This window comes from Mytilus trossulus, chromosome 6 (genome assembly GCF_036588685.1).
Source record: "Mytilus trossulus isolate FHL-02 chromosome 6, PNRI_Mtr1.1.1.hap1, whole genome shotgun sequence".
NCBI lineage: Eukaryota > Metazoa > Mollusca > Bivalvia > Mytilida > Mytilidae > Mytilus > Mytilus trossulus.
The window spans coordinates 78,616,224-78,634,432 of NC_086378.1; the positions used below are offsets into that span (position 1 = coordinate 78,616,224).

An 18,209-nucleotide genomic window follows, 5' to 3' on the forward strand; every position below is an offset into this window, starting at 1 on the left:
TAAAAATTGTAAATGTTATGGAATCCAACTTTTAAAGTATGCATGGATGTTTTATTAACAGAGTATTTGGTTTCAGTGGTGGACATGCTTTGCAAAATGCGTTCGTTATTGCATGCTTTGAAAATCCATCGTGTACCTCTTCAAATCAACATACTCCTTGAGTAATGAACAAAGGCAATTTAGTATTGATGGGACATGAATATATTTCAAAGTCTAAGCTGTTTTTGTTAGTTCACATTTTAACTTAAAATTCCCAATGCATGATGGGAGAACCAATTATATTATTGGAACAAAAAGTTATCAGAAACTGCCATTGTTTCAAGGAAAGTCGGTTTTGCTTTGAAAATCTATTGTGTATCAATTCAGGTCTATTTGCAAGGCTTTCCCGCGTAAAATAAAGATAATTTGATTATTCCTTGTCTTCATGTTCAGCTATAAACATGATTATTCCCTTTTAATAAATGATTCATGTTAAGTTATAAACATGATTTACTGTTAAAATGAATAATTCATGTTCAGCTATAAACATGTTTTATGTTACTGAATAATTCATGTATACATATAAACATGATTTCCTGATAATGAACAATTCATGTTCATCTAGTTATAAACATGTTTTATGTTACTGAATAATTCATGTATACCTATATACATGATTTCCTGATACTGAATAATTATTGTTCAGCTATACACTTGATTTTCTGTACACAAATAATTCATGTTTAGCTATAAACATGATATCCTGTTACTGATTTATTCTTGTTCAGCTATACGCTTGATTTTCTGTTAACAAATCATTCATGTATAGTAAATAATATGATGTGTTTGTACTGTAAACTTGAGGTTCAGCGATAAACATGAATTCATGTAAATGAATAATTCATGTACAGCTACACATCTAATTTCCTGTTACTGTATAGTTCATGTGCAGCTACAAATCTAATGTCATGTGACTGTTATTTCGTGTACATCTACAAATATATTGTCCTGTTATTGTATAGTTCATGTGCATCTACAAATATAATGTCCTGTTACTGTATAGTTCATGTACATCTACAAATATAATGTCCTGTTACTGTATAGTTCATGTAAATCTACAAATCTAATGTCCTGTTACTGTATAGTTCATGTACAGCTACAAATCTAATGTCTTGTTACTGTATAGTTCATGTACAGCTACAAATCTAATGTCCTGTTACTGTATAGTTCAATTTCAGGTATAAACACGATGTCCTGTTCATGATAAATTGCAAATTTGGTATCTGTGTTTATCGCATCTGTTCTATAACTTAAAACAGAAGTGTATATGTGTTTTCTCATACTTAACTTTCCATTTCTGATGTAGAAACATTCGAGCAATACCTGTATATTTTGATTTAATTCAACACATAAGAAAAACATTTTTTTTTAGAATAACCAAAGGATTTTTGACAATAAAATCTTATACAGTATAATGATTTTTTTTCTAAATGGTGAGAATTATCCTGTTTCGCTTATAAATTACCTCCGTTTTATTAAATTTGATCGTTGGGAACCAAAGGAAACAAGATCCTTAAGGGAAAACGCATCTGGTTATGTAAGATAACTTCAATTGTTGTTAAAAAAAAATCAAACAAGGTCTTGATAACAGTTGCAGTAGTCAGCTCTTCGTTACTGACAAAGTTCGTCACAAACGTTTCCTGAATTGTTGGTAAATAAAAATAGACATTAGAAAGAAACTCAGATTTCAACCCCCTCTGGCAAAGATGACCTTAGATGCATTTTCCTATACTTTTGTGTCTCTTTTAGTCATAAGCCCTTCAATCATTGCGGTGTGTTTGCATATTCGGATTTCATATAGGCTTTGAGAGTACCTGATAAAGGTAAATCTATATATGTAAAAATAATTGTTATAACAAAGTTATATTACCCTTGGTTTTACCAAATATATGCATATAAAAGATAATAAAAATGGAATAATAACCGCGGGAAACATTAATGGATTATAAAAAATGGAACCCATTTACAACCTGATTAAAAAAAAATAACAAAATATACAAATGATAGTTTTAGAATTCATATCTGTAGTCAAAGTAATATGTTAAAATATCAGTTACATTCTCACTTTATTTTTCAATTCAACATGCTTTCTGGCCTTAAGATTTATTTTAACGGAACATTTTACATGGGAACAATAAAAAATTCGTGATCACTGAACCATGCTTTTAAACTGTGACATTTGTCAGTTGGTTTTTATGATGTGTCAATTTTAAAAGCTTTTTGACGTAGATGAAAAGGGTATTTCAATAGTCAATGAACAATGAAATTGAGGGTAGTTACGATTTATTTGAGACGTAAAATTGTTTAATGGAATATATGTATGATTTTTATTAATGTCCGAAATTTGAAAATTATAATAAGACACTTCAATTTCTCAATTGCTTTTGTATATGGAAATGAAGTTTTATCAACATTGATTTTTTTTAAAAGAAAGCCTACAGTACAATGAAAATTATTATAGGGTTTGTTGTATTTTAGATTTTCATATAGGCTATCAAATACGCACAATCACATTAAACTGGTTGTAGAGAATCAGACTTATTCTCGGCCAAATGAAAAAAATAAACGAACAGACAAAAACACTACACAAAAGACTAAAGACAAGATTGAAATTTTATGAAAGAGAGATTTTCCATGGAAGCAATCCAAATAATCGTTTAAAACTTTAATACTTTTAGCTCTGGTGTGACTCTGTTACTTGTCGAAATACAGAAATCAAAATTTCATATGTAGATTGAGAAACAGTTTTCGTACAGGGTACAAGTAGACAGGAACAAAAGTGAACTGCAATGTTAAATTTCAGTTAAAGTAAGTACTACTTAATCCTTACATTAGTACCCTTTCTTGATTTTTTCCATGGTAGTATGTGGAACATAAATATTTACAAAATATTCCCACCAATAATTTAAATTATTTACTACTACGACTTGGACGATGCCTCTATATGATGACTGTCAGTCCCCGAGATTATCACCAGCCGAGCAGTCAGTACTTCGCTATTGGCATAAAAATATGTATTTTTATATCTAAATATTGCTGTATCAAAATTTAGAAAAGAATTTTAAATTAGGAATATATATCTCTCTTTAAAAGCTGTTATTTCTGTTCCTGCTTTTGCTAGAGTTGTTTGATCTCTTTGAGTATAGCTTTTTTATCTTTTGTATATGCTACTGCTTTTCAAATATTTGGACTCTAGCATCACCAAAGAGAAATTTATCGTCGAAATGCGCACATGGTGCAGAAAAAATGGTACCATTAATGATATAAGTAGTCGGAAAAACAGATTTTAACAATACAAGTCGGTAACATTTATTTTTTATAAATTGTGACATCATGCATCCTCCCATAATAGCGATACATTGAATATATCCTGATCATATAGATATATTAATCTTTTTATTGATTTTTTTTATAAAAAGAACAATAGGATAAATAGATTGAGGGATGGTAACGCGACGTTCTAACGGCAAATTGTTCCAAATATTTTCAGCAGCTGATGACAATATTTTGGTGCGGGATTTTCTCGATGGGTCGAATACCATTTGGTGGCCTTCGGCTGTTGTCTGCTCCTTGCTCGAATTGTTGTCTTTTTATCATATTCTCCTTTTCCATTCTCAATATTATTTTACTGTCATTTGAAAATATAATTTTTCGTATTAGATCGATACTCCGAGTCTTATTTCTAACATGTCTATTGACACTGCAGAATCAATGTGGTCATCTGTAGTTTGTACTGTTTCACTTAAACTTAGATAGTAAGTTAATTTTGTAAGTACAGCGTTTTTCTGTGAATGTGTTTAGATAGAAATTAGCATGGATAATTTTAATTGTGGCATAACAAAACCTGGAACCGATTATTGAAAATTAGAATCATCATGTAAAAGGCTATCTTCGATTTAATCACCGTATGGTAGTATCAACAGCGAAGATTCAAAATATCTTAATCGAGACAAACACATTTTATAAAGGTTAATATGTCAACAGCTCGCTTTGATTTAAAAGCAACATTTAAACAAACGGTATCTGTTTCAGTGATTTACTTTCAGTTGGCTGGGTTCATTGAAAAGGGTATTCGAACATTTGCTTTGAGCGTTGTTACACGCGCAGATGCAGTGTTACAATTTTAAATAAACTTAAAAGATCACCCTCAACGATCCATCAGATTTTGACAAAAGTGAAATTTTCCAGTTGATAGTAATTGTCAGCTTCAAACATCAGACCACAAAAAGAAGTAATTAAGTCGATAATTACATTTTACCTCGCCGTCATAGGTGATAATTACATTCAATGCTCTATTAGTCCTCATATTATTTGTACTTTTAATCTGATGTTTGACTTTGATAAATTATATTTATTGTTGCCAAATAATTTGTACCTGAACAAAAAACTTAGTTTCTTTGACTTTTGTCTCATGTTTCAGTCACCAAACAGTGGCAGATGGATTACACTGGTAATATTATTATTCCTTTTTCTTCTGCTTTTTGTATTTTAGCTTCCGTTGGCTGTTTACGAATAAAGAAATGTAAGAAAGAAGCCCAGGGGTTTTAAAAAGGACAAAGACACAAAGAATCGGTAAATTTTAATTAAGCGGAAATCAACATTGCTAACGACCGATTTATTCTATACCAGACTGCGAAAAGGTGTACAGTCTAAAAGGAAATATCAATGCCAAGATATATGTTGAATGAAACCAAGCGCTCCGTAGACTAATCATGATAGTATAAATTGTAACAAGTCCAATGTATTGAAATGCGATTAAGTTTTATCTTATTTTGATAGATAATTTGTGAGAGATATTTCGCACTGTAATATTGTGTTCAACCCACCATTTGATTACGACAAGTATGACAGTAAATAAACAAAAATAGCATAAAATCAAGAGATATTTTAAGTCGAAAAAAAACACGCAATACCATGGACCAAAATAAAAGACATTATATTTACAAATTTCTACAATTCAATACAGAATACAAATCCACAAAAAAAACACATATAAAAAGGGGATGATTTCAGATGCTCGTGAATGGCAAAGAAATCTCGCAGTACATGTGGCACACATCGTGTTGCTAACGGCAAGGACAAATCACATTCCATGATATCAAAAGCTGTGTAACTACGACAATTTGGACATAAATGTAGGAATATGTGACTTCGATAGGTCAAAACATTTAACCAAATCATAATGGTGTCCGCTAATTTTTTAAGGAGATACTTCAACTTTTTACCAATAAGAACCCTTAGTTTTATACCTTCATTGTAAGATCCATATCACAACAAGCAAATCATAAGTGGAAACACACATTTGGCATCGGACCTGTTCGTGACCTTCTGCTGTTGTCTTTCTATGGTCGGGTTGTTGTCTTTTTGACACATTCGCCATTTCCATTCTCAATTTTAATTTGGAGAAATATACTTCAATGGGATTGAATACTATTGAATAAATGAAACTAAAATTAACTATTTTATCATTTAGTGCTCAGCCGAACCTCATTGTTATATTCTATGTGTGTGTGAAGATATGAAGCAGGCTTGACTGTATCTCTGGAAATCACTATTCCAAGTTTGAATCATTGTTTTTTGGTTTTTGTTTGTTCAAATTAACCAATGATATAATTTTAAAAGTTGACATCAAATAATATATCTATAACTTTTTAAGTCATTTTATGGATATGTTTTTAAAGTTACCCCAGCGTAGTTAAAATGAAACGGTATAACCTTTGTTATTCGATCTTTTCTTAAATGTTTATGAAATTGCTATTCATCTATTAATTATTATAATTTTTATCCTACTCAGTACAATATTAAATATTGAGACATTGACATTGGTGGTCGCAATTAACATATTGTAAGCATATTAATCTTTCATTTACAATATATTTCTGGATTAAAGGGTTTAGAAGCAGATGGTGTTAGAAAGAAGCTCGCCTAAATAGCTAATTACAAAGTAACGTTATAAACTATTGTTAACTTTTCCATTTAATACACACATTGCAATCTTAAGAATAGACAGTTGTTTGATTATTTATTGGTGGTCAACAACAAAGATCTTTTTATGCTACCGAACCATAAAATACCGTTTGCAGACGACATCAAATGGTGCAGAAAATGAACCGACAGATTACTATCACGTTGTTATTAGATGTAAAAGTTGACTTGAAATCTGTTTGATTTTCTCATGCTACTTTTAAATAAGGTGCATCTATGGTTCAAAGATTGAAAAATCAGCTTAATAAAATACTGTCCAAAAAGTAGACCAAATAGGCCTTACATGAATTGGTGTATGATGATGATACTAATATATATTATAAAGTTTATTAGAGTAGATAGATATAGGAAGATGTGGTGTGAGTGCCAATGAGATAGAGTGTTTATATGTGATTCAAAGCTCGAGGTTCAGGGTTTAAATATCTCAGATTGTAGTATCAGCATCATAAAAAATATGAAAAAATACCGAACTCCAAGGCAAATTGAAAAAGGGAAACTACATCAAAACTAAGTAGATTAATATCAATAATGTGGTCATTTATATAAATTTCCTGTTTACAAAAAAATGATTTTTTTGAAAAACTAAGGATTTTCTTATCCCAGGCATAGATTACCTTAGCCGTATTTGGCACAACTTTTTGGAATTTTGGATCCTCAATCGTCTTCAACTTCGTACTTGTTTGACTCAATACATATTTTGATATGAGCGTCACTGATGGGTCTTATGAAGACGAAACGCGCGTCTGGCATATTAAATTATATAATCCTGGTACTTATGATACTTTTATTATTTTCTGAATCGTAATAACACAAACGAACGTCATTTCGAATATATTTAGCTCTTGACCTCTTTCCAGCTAGTAACAGCACATTTTGGTTTAATGATCTACATAGTAAACACAAATACTTAAGCTTTAAGACTACATACACAGAATATTTGAACATCAGTACCCCATCGGATATCACTACACATTTACATTATCGTAAGGCAATATTTTAATTGATTTCGTAACAGTATTAATTTCTATAGTTTGGAAGATTGACAAATGGACAAGAAATCAAATGTTATATATATAAAATTTTGCGACGGGAAACTTATTTTATTTGTAGCAAGCATCATTTATATTACGAAAGGTCACGTAGTCGAATGATTAGAGGCAACAGTTGTAAATCGATTTTCTCAATAAATGCAGTAGAGTTGTTTCGATGATAAAACAATTTCATTTGATCAAAATGAAGAAAAAAAATATAACTAGTATACAACAAAAACTGAGGTAATCGATGAAATCAAAAAGAAGCTAGATCGGGTGCGTTGCCAAGGTACACTCTGATATCTAAATTGAATATATATACCAAAAGAATAATCAGGAGGAACAATTACACTCAAAAGGGATCAAAAGCGGATTTGTCCATAGGTAAACTGATCCTGCTATATATGCATCACCCATCAATAATCTAGAAGATGACAGATAATTGATTTTAGACTAATATAGGACGTAACTGGAATGAATCTCTTTACAGAACGCCATGTAATCGATCGAGGCAGATACAACAGTAATTCACCGATGTCTTATAACTGGTTATCCTATTTTGAATACGACGATTCATGAGCAAATAACCAGATTGAACTCCCTTTTAATTTTAAACTTAGCAAAGCTATGGGCGTTGATTGGTTTAACAAACGTCTCTTCTATACATACACCACCCATCATTAGATAACTTGTTTTTCATAATAATTAGATGTACATATGTGTGCTGCAGTGTTTTGTAAGTAGTTTTCGGTTAATTTGTTTAATTATAGTAATAATTTGGCAGACAACTTGTCTCTTTAGGTAGCACGGTAGTATTTGCATTCCAGACTTTAGTTCACTCTTGTGTGTACCCTACTTATGTCAATGTATATTAACAGTGTGATTGGACTAAAAATACATTATCAACTGAATATACGCTTCCAAACTGATGGATGAATCAGGTGTACAGAAACACGAAATCATTTACATACAGCTGAAAATGAATTTTTGAGATTTTTTTTAATTTTGTATTTTCTGCACGATAAAAGACATAAAAAGCACTAGTTTAGGGTCCTTATGTTTTTTAAAAACGCAGAAAAAATAAACGGTCATGATACATATTCAATTTTATTTTTGATAATGAAAGTATTTCAGTCAAATGTGTATGTAGAATTTTTCGTACTGCTAGAAAGTGGTGTAAATCCTAAAAAAAAAAAGCTACCATTATCACTTATGGGACAGGAAATGTGTAAGTTAAAGAGGGATAACTCAACTTTTTTTTTTACTTGAAACATGTTTGAATTGGAAATGGGTACATTTGGATTCGTATGATACGAAAGATAACAAAAAATATGCAATGTGCAATTATTTTTTTAAGTAAAATACGTGTTTAATTGAAAAGGAATAGGAATAACAAAAAAGTTATCATGACAAAGGTTTCTCATCTGTCATATAAAAAAATCAAATAGAAAGAATCATTCAAATGTTTAAAAAAAAATATATTTGATTTTGTTACAACATGAGGTTTCCATAATATCGAAATATAATTTGAACCCGTTAATTTTCTTGTGTTCGGTCGAATATATATAAAGTTTTTTTTTTCTGCGGGATATCGCAATCTAACAATCTCATTCGTATTTAAAACAGTCATGTATATTGGACTGAAAGTAACGTCTTGAAACTAAACCCGTTGATGACATCCTTCCACATCCGATAACAGTTTAATGATAACTAGTTTACTCGGAGATAACATGATTTGTTCATGAGATAAAATTAGTTTTGAACTAACTTTCAGTAACTTTAAATGAAATTATTGGGTGGTGTTTTTTTTTATATCAAAGCAACATGTCTAAGGTTTTTTTTTACTAAAGTATTAATCAGTAAATACCAACGAAGAAGAGAAGCCAAAGCAGTTTGAGAAAAGCATGTCTTTGTTTAAATTTATCATAATATTACACCATTATTCCGGGAACAGGGTTTAAGCGCTAAAAGAATTTTCCTTTCAGTCGACTTAATACAACTGTGTTTGAAAAGAACTGTTTAACGACAGCAAAATATTTAATTATTGAAAAATAAAAAGCTATATTGATTGTGATATCTTATAATTTGAATGGTGTTCATTTGCTTCCCTCAGGTTCTATTTTATACCTTCTTTTGTCGGTTCTAGAATGAGTCAACTATTTGAAGGCACAGTTCTTAAAACGAAATATCTTTGGGAGTTTGATTTTGTCTATATAAAACAACAGCACGTGGCCCCGTATGACATTGATATCCACTGAATTCCGTTTTAGTGGTAACTGATTCACGACATTTGACCATTGGTTAACTACTATCGCTTCAATTCATTTCTAAAGACAAATTATATGTGAGAACATGATGTTGTCATTTTTAAAAACAAAAGCATGTGCCCCTTGATGACAATGATATTCAGTGATTACTGTTTTAATGGTAACGTATCTATAAAACTGTCTCCAGTAATCAATTATTTTTTGACACAGTTGAAATGTACTGGTCAATAACAGTTTCTACTGTAAAATATGAGATTACGAAAAGAATTAAATTAGGTGATTATTACATTTTACAGCCATTGGTGATTTAACTCTTCAACATTCACCTATTGTCATACTATTTGTGATTTTAATCGGATGTTTGACTTTGATAAACGATAATTATTGTGACCAAATAATTTGTACTTGAAAAAAACACCTCAACTTCTTTTACTTTTATAGTTTAATCTTTCGGGAAAAAATATTGAATTAGTGAAATTAAGTTTTCAGTTATCTTTCGGCTTTTGTTAAGCATCTTCTAACCAAGTGTATTGTTAGAGATCTAGTTAACTGACCGATATATCAAATACTGTTGTACAAAGACACAAATAAAAAAGGAAATTGTTTCTAGACGAACACAACAATAAACAATAAAAGGGACCTAAATGAAACAGGTCTTTTGAGAGACCCGTCCTTATCGTTGTTACATTTTGCTATTAACTTGACAGTTTTTCTTCAGCTTATGAATTTGTATTGTCCTTGTTTATGTTACACCTCTATTGTTTGCAATTTAAATAGCGAAAACTGAGAAAAGAAGACATTTCGACCTGTCTAAATTCAATGTTATACATTGAATAGGTTAATGTAAGTATTTCAGTAATTTTTCTTTTTTAAACTTTTATTCCAATGATGATCATAAATTCAAACTCAGAAGAACAAATTAGGGCGAAAGAGACGAACAAATTCACAAAGCACGACATAAGAGACTAAAGACGTAACAATACAATCCACACCACGTTGGAAATCATACACCAAGAAAACCCGAGCTTTGACTGGTTCAACATATCTAACATAAGGTTTTTTTATATTTTCATTTCACAATGTAGTTGTATAATTTCTTTGTTCAGATGTAATACCCGTCCAATTGACATCCGTTTTTAGATAATTTTAAATTGATAAGTATTGAGTAATATACATCATCAATATAGTTTGCGTTATGGGACTAAATTTTGTAATGTCATAAACTCGTCTCACCAAAATGAATATAACGTTTGTGCATTCATCTTTGTTTTGGAAATACTGAACACTCACATCCCAAGTATTTAAAACAAATGTTTAGTCTTGAAATTGTTTGCAGTAAAAGGTCACAGTAACAATACGAGCACTTGTCGTTTGAAAAATAAAGTAAGGCAACGTAAAGTTACTGTGATGTGTGAATCTATAAATAAGACTTGTTCAAATATTTGTCTAAATATTTATCTATGACCTCTTGTTCATCAAGGAAGAACCTAATTGATTATTGATATATAAACACTTTCTGATTAATTAATTATATGTTTGCTATCTATAGTATTCGTTGTACCCGACTAAATATGCGATACCGGTATTACAATTTAAAAGTAAAATAGTTCAGGTATGTTGATTGTTATAGTGGAAAACATTTCATATAATTTAATCGGATTAATATTTCATTTTTGTTTGTACTCTTACTTCGTCATTTAAGGAGGCTCGAGGGTACAAAAATTTCAGAAAAATTTTAAACATTTTTTTTTACATACATTATTAATCTTATTTATTACGCTATCAATTGTTACTTTATGATATGGTACAAAAATCAACAGAAAAATCGATTAATTTTGACCTTAGGTGATTTTTAAAATGTTAATAGCATTGAAAAATCTCTTTATTATCTCCCTTTGGTGCACAAATGCCATTTTTTTTGCATTAAAATTGAAATGTCTTTTTTTAACTAATCGGTGATCCATATTTTTTATTATTTTTTTTCGAATAAGCTGTACTTAAACTAATTGTAAAGTTTAGGCGATATATGTAATCTAGTTCTTTTTATTATTTTGATATTACCTATCATTTCTCCTAGCTATTAGTTCAACAAAATAAAGTACCTCAACAAAAATGCATGCTTCTTTCGTAAGCAGACTGTGAGCTTGAATGAACGGTGACCCCAATTTTTTTATTATCTATTAAGAATATATGACAAAGTTCATTTATAGCCAAAAAAATAGCGAAATCCTATATAAAAAAAAATCGATTTAATTAAGGAGGCCCGCGGGTATAAGATTAGAAAAAAATTAAACATTTATTTTTCATTACAAATTTTATTTATTACCTTTAGTAGTTGTTACTTTATCATATGGTATAAAAATCATTTCAAAAAATCCATTCGTGTTGGCCACAGGTGACTTTTTAAATGTAGATATCATTGAAAAAGCTCAAAATTATCTCTCTTTGGTGCAAAAATTCCATTTTTTTCGCATTAAAATTGAAATAATTTTTTTAACTCATCGGTGACCTATATTTTTTATTTTTTTTTTCGAATAAGATGTACATAAATTAAATAATTGTAAAATTTAAGCGATTTCTGTAATTTAGTTCTTTTTTTATTTCGATGTTACCGATATTTCTCCTATTAGTTCAACAGAAAAAAGGACATTAACAAAAATGTATTCTTCTTTCGAATGCAGATTGTGAGTGTAAATGAACGGTGACCCCACTTTTTTATTCCATTTTTCTATTAAATATAAGATAAAGTTCATTTATAGAAGAATATAGCGAAATCCTATATTAAATAAAAAAATTGATTTAGAGCGCGATCCACCTTAAACTCGCTTAATTCTATACACCCCCTTAATTCTTATATTATTATTATTACAGTTGTTGTCCATTCGTTTGATGTGTTTTGTCGTTTAATTTTGAAATTTGATTAGGGACTTTCCGTTTTTGAATTTTCTCAGTATGTTTGTGATTTTACTTTTTCCAACCGTTATACATATGCTATGTTAAATTGAAATTGTTCGTGTTCTAATACATTATTGGCTATCAAATATTCGACTTTGGGCGTTCCTGATGTATATCCAATTATTTATTTTTAAGCGCTTCGGACGAATGAAATTTTGACTTTTAATGTTGTTTTCAAAGAAAGAGGTCAAGCCAATTTCCATTGGTTTGTTTATTATTTGTTGTCTCGGTTTTCACAGAATGTTTCAATTCAATCTTCATTGCCTTTGCCTTTATTTTAAAGGCACACTTTTGTAATCCTATTTTTACCTTTTTTCATTGTATTCTGTTCACAAATCGTTGTTACTGTAATGTCATTTTATGCGACTGTCATACAAGTGAAAGGTTTGGATAGCCTTAAAACCAGGTTCAATCCACCATTTTCTACCTGCACAATTTTATTCCTTCATTTGATGTGTTTGAGCTTTTGATTTTACCATTTTTTTTATGTACTATTATTTTTCTGTTTGTCTTTTTATTTTTAGCCATGGCGTTGTCTTTTTATTTTTAGCCATGGCGTTGTCAGTTTATTTTGTATCTATGAGTTTGACTCTCCCTCTGGTATATTTCGCCCGTATTTTACAGCGATATTACATTTCAAATTTATCTTTCAGAACAAAATGGCTTCTTCAGGGTCGGCATGCCAGTCATGTGCATCCAAACATGTATCGTCTCCTGCCATCAAATATTGCTCTGATTGTCAGGAAAATTTATGTCAGCAATGTTTCGGTGTACACAGCAAGTTTAAAGCATTTGTGAACCACCATTTGGCTGAAATTAATCCTGTTTTGGAAGAAAAGAATCATTTAAAGAATATGTGTAACAAACACTCTAATATGTACCTTGACTTTTTCTGTTCCGATCATGATTGCCTCTGTTGTCGATCATGCATGGAAAAAGATCATCGTGCATGTGAGAGGCTCATTCCATTAGAAGTTGCTTCACAAGGAGTTAAACATTCGCCGATGTTTAATGATGTAAATGAAGGAATACGCAACATTGAACAAACTTTGGATAAGATGATATCAAACAATGACCTAAATATACAAAGACTTGATGAAGATGAAGAAGCTGTGACGAAGCAGGTTTCCAGTGTCAAAACAAATATCATCAAACGACTAAACCAACTAGAAGAAAAACTGAAATCCGAGATTCGTTGCGCAAAACAAAACAAGAGGGTCAAATTTGAATCTAGTAAGGATAATTTATTAAGGTTAAAGAGTTGTGTAGAAGATGTGTCAAATCAACTAAACCAAGTATCCGAAAATGGTTCAGAGAAGCAAATATTCGTTCTACTGAATTACTGTAAATGGGAACAAGTAGAATACGAAGCTAAACTACACGAGATCATACCAACGCTAGAGGAATCACATATAACGTTTCAGCCACCAGATGATATTCTTATAGCACTAAAGCCTTTGGGATCCATTGAAGTAAAGTCTTCAAAATGTTCGATCGAATATAAGCCACCAAAAGCTCAACAAGTCCAAATACCAATAAATGTTTCTCAAATAGCACGTCGGTTTACTGTAGAACGTAAAATAGAAATTCAGCGTCCAGGTGACGTGTGGATAACCGGAATAGCTATGACAGATGATAAGCGTCTTCTAGTCTGCAATCGTTATAGTACCGATCTGCTAGTCTACAGTTACAGCGCTGATTACTTACAGGACTGTAAGTTGTCTGGTCAACCATGGGATATAGCTGTTATACCTGGTGAAAACAAAGCTGTCGTTACTCTACCTGATCAGAAAGCAATTCAGTTTATGAACATTAAAAAAATGAAAGCCTCTTTTCCATTTCCTGTGCCTGGAAGATGTTTAGGTGTCGCTGTTATAAATGATGAAATTTGTGTTGGTGGAGACGGTGGATATATATATATACTTGATAAAAGGGGAACACTAAAGACTGAAATCAAAGTTCCAAGTACAACAAGCGTACTATTCTATTTGCATCCGGGTCCCTTTGGGTGTATTTGTTATACAGATAATGCTCACAACGCGACGGGTTGTGTCACATTGAATGGCGAAGAACTCTTCAGATTTAGTTCAAAAGATTTGTGCAGACCTGAAGCTGTAAAGACCGATATGAAAGGAAACCTGTGTGTTTCCTGTAGAGGTTCAAATAACATTCAACGACTAACACCTGATGGTAAATTCCTAGATGTTATCAATGTTAACGAACATGATTTCAAATGTCCGTATGGTATGACTTTCAGTCATGATTTTCTTAAGCTATTTGTATCTTATGATAATCGAAAAATTGTTATTTTCTTGTGTTCTTTATAAGATGTTAGCAACGACTTATTCGAAGAGGAAAAGAAAAGGAATTATGATCAGCTCCAATATAAACTTTTCGCTTGACGATGTTGATAAGTTTTAACAAAACGAAAAAGTGTAGATGGTCCACTTAATAAATGACACGAAATGTATAGCAAAACAACATGAAATTTGGCACAGGCATCTTGTGTTTTCAAAAATAATTTGACCTTAATAAAGGTTTCATATAAACAGCAGTCGAAATTGTATTTTTTATATTAAAAAAATAAGAATTATAATTTGTCAAAAATTAATCAAAATAACAAAATTTAAGATCATTTATAATTGTTACTTATTATTATTTTCATTGTTATTTGCATTTATTGGTCATTAAACATATATTTGATAATCATTCTGTCAGGACTATAGTGATATTTTTCTTTAAAAATCGGATGAAACCAAACGAGCCAACAGAATGACTAGACAAAAATCTTCTTTATACGATTGCATTGCTTGTGTGGCTTTTTATCCACGTGTCAAGTTATGGTTTCTGACTTAGTACAGGTGCAAAGTCGTAAGTCAGGAATCTGATGTTCAGTAGTTTTCGTTTGAGGATGAAGTTCACAAGTCTTCTTCGTTTTTTATATAGATTGGACCGTTGGTTTTCTCGTTAGAATGATTTTAAACATGTCATTTTTGGGGCCTGTTATTGGCATCTTCGTTTATCTATTTTCTACATTTGATCAACTGTTATTGGACTATTGTTTTAAGCCTGATAACGTATATGATAGAACGTACGCTCATTCATTAGGGCGTGACAAACTGTCACTTGTGTCCAATCAGTTTTTCTGTTGTTCAAAGTTTGACGTGCGGTGCTGTTTAATCTGTGTTGATTTAGGGTGTGATCAACAGTTTTTTCTATGACGGCACATTTTGAGGGACCATGCAAAAGTCAGTGACCCTTAGTGGTGGACTGATTAATAAAGATAATGGTATAAAACTAGATATCACTGCAATCAGAATGTTCTCTAGTTTATACTGAAATAAAAATAATGTGTACTTTTAATATATTTAAAATATTCCATACAATGAACATGTGGGAAAAAAGGTATAATTTTAATATAAAAAAAACTTGAAACCAGGTCATGTGCACAGCCATGAATACATGATCCATGCACATTTTTCACAATCAAAACTGTATGAAATCTGTAGGTTTTTACCTGGCCTTTCAAAAAAATCTTTTTTCAGGGTAAGGTATCCTGCTCCGAAAAAGCTACAGTGGCTGCAAATAAGTTTTCAATTTTCACTGCCAAAAAACAGGATGTTTATACAGTGTTGTCTCCCCTCAACATGCTCAAAACATGTATATTTAATACAATTTTTTAAATTATTTCAATCATTCAATCTGTTTTAGTTGAAAGCTGATTTTTACAATCTAATACAAAAAAAATACACTTTTTAACCAATTGAGTAAATAGACAGGGGTTTCCCTCCATGGTTATTTTTAATCGGGGAATAACTGTAGTATGATCTATTATTGACGTCTTACATGGTTCGAGATATCTAGTCTGTCCATCTACATCTACATAATACTTCTTAACTTCAATATGTTGAAGATTACAAGAAGGCACATACTAGGGAAACAAATTAAAAACTAAACATATTTACAATAATTTCAAGATTTTTTTTGGATTTTTTTTTGTATAGATAAAAACATGGTTTGGTTTAACAACACATATGTGGTTTTGCACCAGACTTAAAAGCTTCTAAGTTTGGGCTACAGGTTACTTGGTATGGTAGGGAATTCCACAACCTTATTGTTCTAGGAAAAAATGAATATAAATGATAGTTTGTGGGAGAGAATGGCTGTATAAATTTATGTTCTTTAGATGGTATTAGGTATGTATTTACTGGGATGGAGACTAATTGGTGTTGAATTTTATATAGCATGGTGACGGATGCAAGATTTCTTCTTTGTTGTAATGTTGGCAATCTTAGATGTTCAAGCATGGCTGTTACACTGCTTTGATAGCTGTATTGGTTGAGTGTATACCTGGCAGCTCTTCTCTGTACCATTTCAATTTTATGTATTTGTTGTTTCTGCCAGGGGTCCCAGACGACACTACAGTATTCAATTTTTGGTCTTACATATGTTTTGTAAGCCAGTTCTTTTGTTTTTATGCTGTTAGTTTTGACGTTTCTTTTAATAAATCTCAGTGATGCATTTGCTTTGTTCGTGATTTATATGAGAATTCCATGTCAGATCGTTTGTGATGGAAACGCCAAGATATTTTGCTTTGTTTGTTGATTTTAAAATATGATTATGTAATGTGTATTTATCATGTTTATAGATGATTGGTTTATGTTTTCTTGTTATGTGGATGATTTCACATTTGTCTGGGTTAAAGGACATAAGCCATTCTTGCTCCCATTGTTCCAGTTTATGTAGGTCTGATTGAAGGGTGTGACAGTCATCTAATGATGAGATTGTAAGATACACAATAGTGTCATCTGCAAAGAGGCGAACATTACTTTTGAGGTTGTCTGGCATGTCATTAATGTAAATTAAGAACAGACATGGCCCGAGAACAGAGCCTTGGGGAACGCCTGACAATACAGGACAACTATTTGATGTGTGACTGTCAAGCATTACTTTTTGGGATCTATGTGATAACCATGCCTCTTATCTATCCAATTTGTTGTTTTGTTATTTATTCCCATGCGTTTCACTTTTAGGATAAGTCTTTGGTGGTCCACCTTATCAAACGCTTTTGAAAAATCCATGACAACTACGTCAGTTTGTTTACCGTTTGCCATATAATCAAGTATTTGCTGTGTAAAAGTTAAAAGTTGTGTTTCACAGCTAACTTTTGATCTAAAACCATGCTGCAGTTGGTATAGTAAATCGTGAATGTCTAGATATTTCATTATGAATGATACAATTATATGTTCTAGTGATTTACTAAGGATACAGGTTAGAGAGATGGGCCTGACAGGGCCGTAACTAGCCTGTTTTAATTGTGAGGCAAAATATATAAAAATTTTGGAGATGGGTCTGCGAAGCTCTGAGAAAAATAAAGCAAAATCGTGCATTCTGAGCGTTTCCCGGACTCTTTCTTATATTGAAACGCAATTAATTTTTAGATTTTGTTTTCGACAATTTTCTTGTCTCAAAGCAAAAACATCGATTGGAGCATGCATTGTAATTTAAGACTTTTAAGTTTTACGGGGACAACATTAAAAGTAGACCGATGTGTAGGACAAAGGAAAAAATAGTAATTCTCATAATCAATAAAACGGCCAGATCTGTATGTCTGTTCTTGTCTTGTAATGTGCCACAGGCACTTGTTTCTATTCATTGGAAGAACCACTATCAACGTATATTTACGAGTAAATTTACGTTGATAGTGGTTCTTCCAATGGATAGAAACAAGTGCCTGTGTATTGTGCTTAGACTTTGGTGATTTTTTATGACTAGATTTTAAAAATATAGTGACAGTGCAGTACTATTCTTTAAGTACTAGTACTACTTAAGTCGACATTAAGGATCATCTTGATCTTGTTATACGGTATTAATAATTTCTGTATTGTTGACCCTCCAGCAGCTATCAAGACGAAGAACAGGAATAAAAACT

The 18,209-nt window shown here is 31.3% G+C and overlaps 1 protein-coding gene across 1 annotated transcript; it reads left to right on the forward strand.

Annotated features, from left to right (window-relative positions):
• Nucleotides 1–12,936: 12,936 nt before the first annotated feature.
• LOC134723034 (E3 ubiquitin-protein ligase TRIM71-like) lies at nucleotides 12,937–14,604 on the forward strand. Its single transcript, XM_063586666.1, has one exon. It carries the CDS (start codon nucleotides 12,937–12,939, stop codon nucleotides 14,602–14,604), a length of 1,668 nt encoding a protein of 555 aa, XP_063442736.1.
• The last annotated feature ends 3,605 nt before the right edge of the window (nucleotides 14,605–18,209 follow it).

What these genes read in the sequence shown, in the direction of transcription:
- LOC134723034 (XM_063586666.1), top strand. Translation starts at nt 12,937, where the DNA reads ATGGCTTCTTCAGGGTCGGCATGCCAGTCATGTGCATCCAAACATGTA.